General features: G+C 48.8%; 1 protein-coding gene across 1 annotated transcript in view; it reads left to right on the top strand.

Annotated features, from left to right (window-relative positions):
• Nucleotides 1–2899, top strand: part of nudcd1 (NudC domain containing 1) — a 17846-nt gene that overhangs the window by 3784 nt on the left and 11163 nt on the right. The window contains exons 6-7 of the mRNA XM_015384429.1: nucleotides 78–285; nucleotides 2317–2461. Of these exons, the coding sequence (XP_015239915.1) occupies nucleotides 78–285; nucleotides 2317–2461 (353 nt within the window). The remainder of the gene's footprint in view (nucleotides 1–77; nucleotides 286–2316; nucleotides 2462–2899) is intronic.

Raw genomic sequence — 2899 nt, 5'->3', positions numbered from 1 at the left:
CTCCTCTTCCTCTTCCTCTCCACTCTTACCCGGTTCCTAGAACCCAGCTGACCCGTTTTTTTTCTCTCTGGTTTCAGATCCGCTCTACTTCTGGCAGCAGACGGCTGATGACATCACGCTGAGCCTTCGCCTCCCTGAGGGCGTGGCCAGAGAGGACGTGAGCTTCCGGCTGACGGCGGACACGCTGAGCGTCGGGGTGGGGGGCTTCCCGCCGCTGCTGGAGGGTCAGCTGTACGGGTCGGTGGACCCCGAGGCCAGCGCCTGGATCATCAAGAACAACAAAAGGTGTGGTTCTGGTTCTTCCTCTACGCGATGGTTCCGAGTGTCGGCCATTAAAGCCCATCTGTCCCTTTCAGGCTGACTAGTTTTTATAAGCTGGATCTATTGATTCAGTCGTCAATATGAGCTGAGTCACATCCTCCCTCTGAGACCTTTAGCTCTGCTTCCTGCTGCTTTAATGGAAAAACATCCATTCTGTTCAGTCCTGCTTTGTATTGGTGATGAATTCTAACGCTGTGGGAGGAGGAGGAGGAGGGAGGAAAGAGGAGGGAGGAGGAGGGTGGAGGAGGAGGAGGAGGAGGGAGGAGGGAGGAGGGAGGAAAGAGGAGGAGGAGGAGGGAGCCTTCGTTTGTCCATCTTTGCTGCAGAGAAATAAACATTTTTTAGCTGCAGCTCACATACAGCCTCCTCCTCCTGCTGCCATCGTCTTTATGTCGACTCTCTGAACTCATCCAGATGTCCTTCCAGAGGACACTTATCTCCTCCTTTGGCTCCATCCCATTTTATCAACCTTTAGTGGCATCCTGACGCTTCTCTCTGATGTTCTGCAGGACGTTTGCACCACAGACGGGACCTGCTGGTCAGTGAGAGAAGAAGAGAAGGTGCTCAGCTGGTCAGCAGGAATAATCAATGGATCATTATTTATACCTAAAACTAATACGTTCGCAGTGATTTAATATATTTAGCGTTAATCAGTTAAAAAATAATAATTTTCATTGCGATCACTGAGAACCCCTCCCTCCTGCCATCTTCCAGCAGTGACGTCACGGTGCGGTAAGCCTAGCGCCATTCTCCCCGCTTTACAAGCTAAATCAATGGGAACTACTAGACACATCTCAGAAGTTTAAATTCGGAATAATTTCCTTTAAGGTGGATTGTTTTTATTAACCGGGTTCGTTTTGGCTTCCATTTTGAAACGTCCATTTTTCTTTTTTATTTATTTGCTGTGTTTTACAGCATAAATCAGTAGTTACTGTAGTTCTTTAGGCCTTTGATAGACTGAGGTAATTTAAATTAGAAATAAATTAATTTGTTTTAAGGTGGAACCAAAGATCCACATTCGGCTTTAATGAAAAGCAAATGAACCCTGAGGATTGAAGCTCTGCTTTCTGACCGACACGCAGCGAGGAACCTCTGCAGCCTGATGAGGATCTCCTGCCTTCAGCAGAGATAATGAAATTATAATCTGATGCTGATTAATTCAGATTTTTCCTAGAATCCATAAAGACTCTTCCTCATCAGCATCATTTAGTCCAACACAGCGAATAATGAGGCTCTGCTGCTATGATGTCGTGTTGTTTGGTCTCTAAAACCAGAAAATCTCTGTAGGATGTTTTTATTTTAGATCCTTCATTGGGGCTGATTTTTATTTTAAGCCTTTGGTTCATGTGAAGCGCGTTAGGAAGCCAATCAGGGATGGGCTGGAAGAGCTGCAGGACGTTCTCCTGGGGTTCTACCAGAACCTGCTGACCAGCGCCGCAGACAACGGCATAACAACACAACAATAAGCAACATCATCAGTCAATGTCTTCCAGTCAGTCTGAGATAGCCAGACTAATGTTAGTCTGCAGACTAAACTATAGGATCCATCGGCTATAGATGGATTTATTGCCTAGTTCATCCACTGACTGGGAAATGACCAGTGGAACGTCTTCCTGCAGCCAGAAAACTGCTGGTTTCTGCAGCCAGATGCTGAACAGGGAGGAGTTTTACTGCACCTCTCTGTGGGAGTGGGGAGTACCAATATGGCGGCCGGTGGCTTCACTTTTTCCGGGCTAACAGCGATCCAGTGAATAAACAGATATTAGTGGCCCTGACCCATGGTGATTGGAGGGAAATCCTGGACCTGCCATCCATAAACCTGACCTCCCAGTGACCCACAGACCAACATCTCACTGGTTCCACTGTGACCCTCCAAAGACCGTCCACCTTCTGGACTCGTTTTTGCATTCGGAGGATCTCAGCTGGACGGATCAGAACCGTTGGATCTTAGTTACTTCAGTGTTTGCTAACGTTTCTGTGTGTCTGTCCCCCCAGCCTGGAGGTCACCCTGCAGAAGCTCAGCGAGGGGCCCATGTGGCCCGAGCTGGTGCTGGGAAACAGGAGAGGGGAGTTTGTGATGAGCGACGAGCAGGCGGCCCTCATCCATGACCGACTGACACACCTGACCTCCGAGGACCTGGTGAGCCGCTCGGATCGAGACGCAGACGGCGCTTTGTTCCATCCCGTCTCTCTTTCTACCAGAAACACGTCCAGCATGAAGCCGTTAGGAAAGCTCTGGGTGAACCCAGCTAGCAGCTAACAGCTAGCAGCTAACAGCTAGCAGCTAACAGCTAGCAGCTAACAACTAGGAGGTAGCAGCTAACCACTAGGAGGTAGCAGCTAACGGCTAGCAGCTAACAACTAGCAACTGACAGCTAAAACATAACAGCTAGCAGCTAACAACTAGGAGGTAGCAGCTAACCACTAGGAGGTAGCAGCTAACGGCCGTCAGCTAACAACTAGCAACTGACAGCTAAAACATAACAGCTAGCAGCTAACAACTAGGAGGTAGCAGCTAACCACTAGGAGGTAGCAGCTAACGGCCGTCAGCTAACAACTAGCAACTGACAGCTAAAAC

This window comes from Cyprinodon variegatus, unplaced genomic scaffold (genome assembly GCF_000732505.1).
Source record: "Cyprinodon variegatus isolate N-32 unplaced genomic scaffold, C_variegatus-1.0 Scaffold312, whole genome shotgun sequence".
NCBI lineage: Eukaryota > Metazoa > Chordata > Actinopteri > Cyprinodontiformes > Cyprinodontidae > Cyprinodon > Cyprinodon variegatus.
Note: the sequence above shows the minus strand (reverse complement) of the source record. Positions and strands in the feature narration are given on the sequence as shown.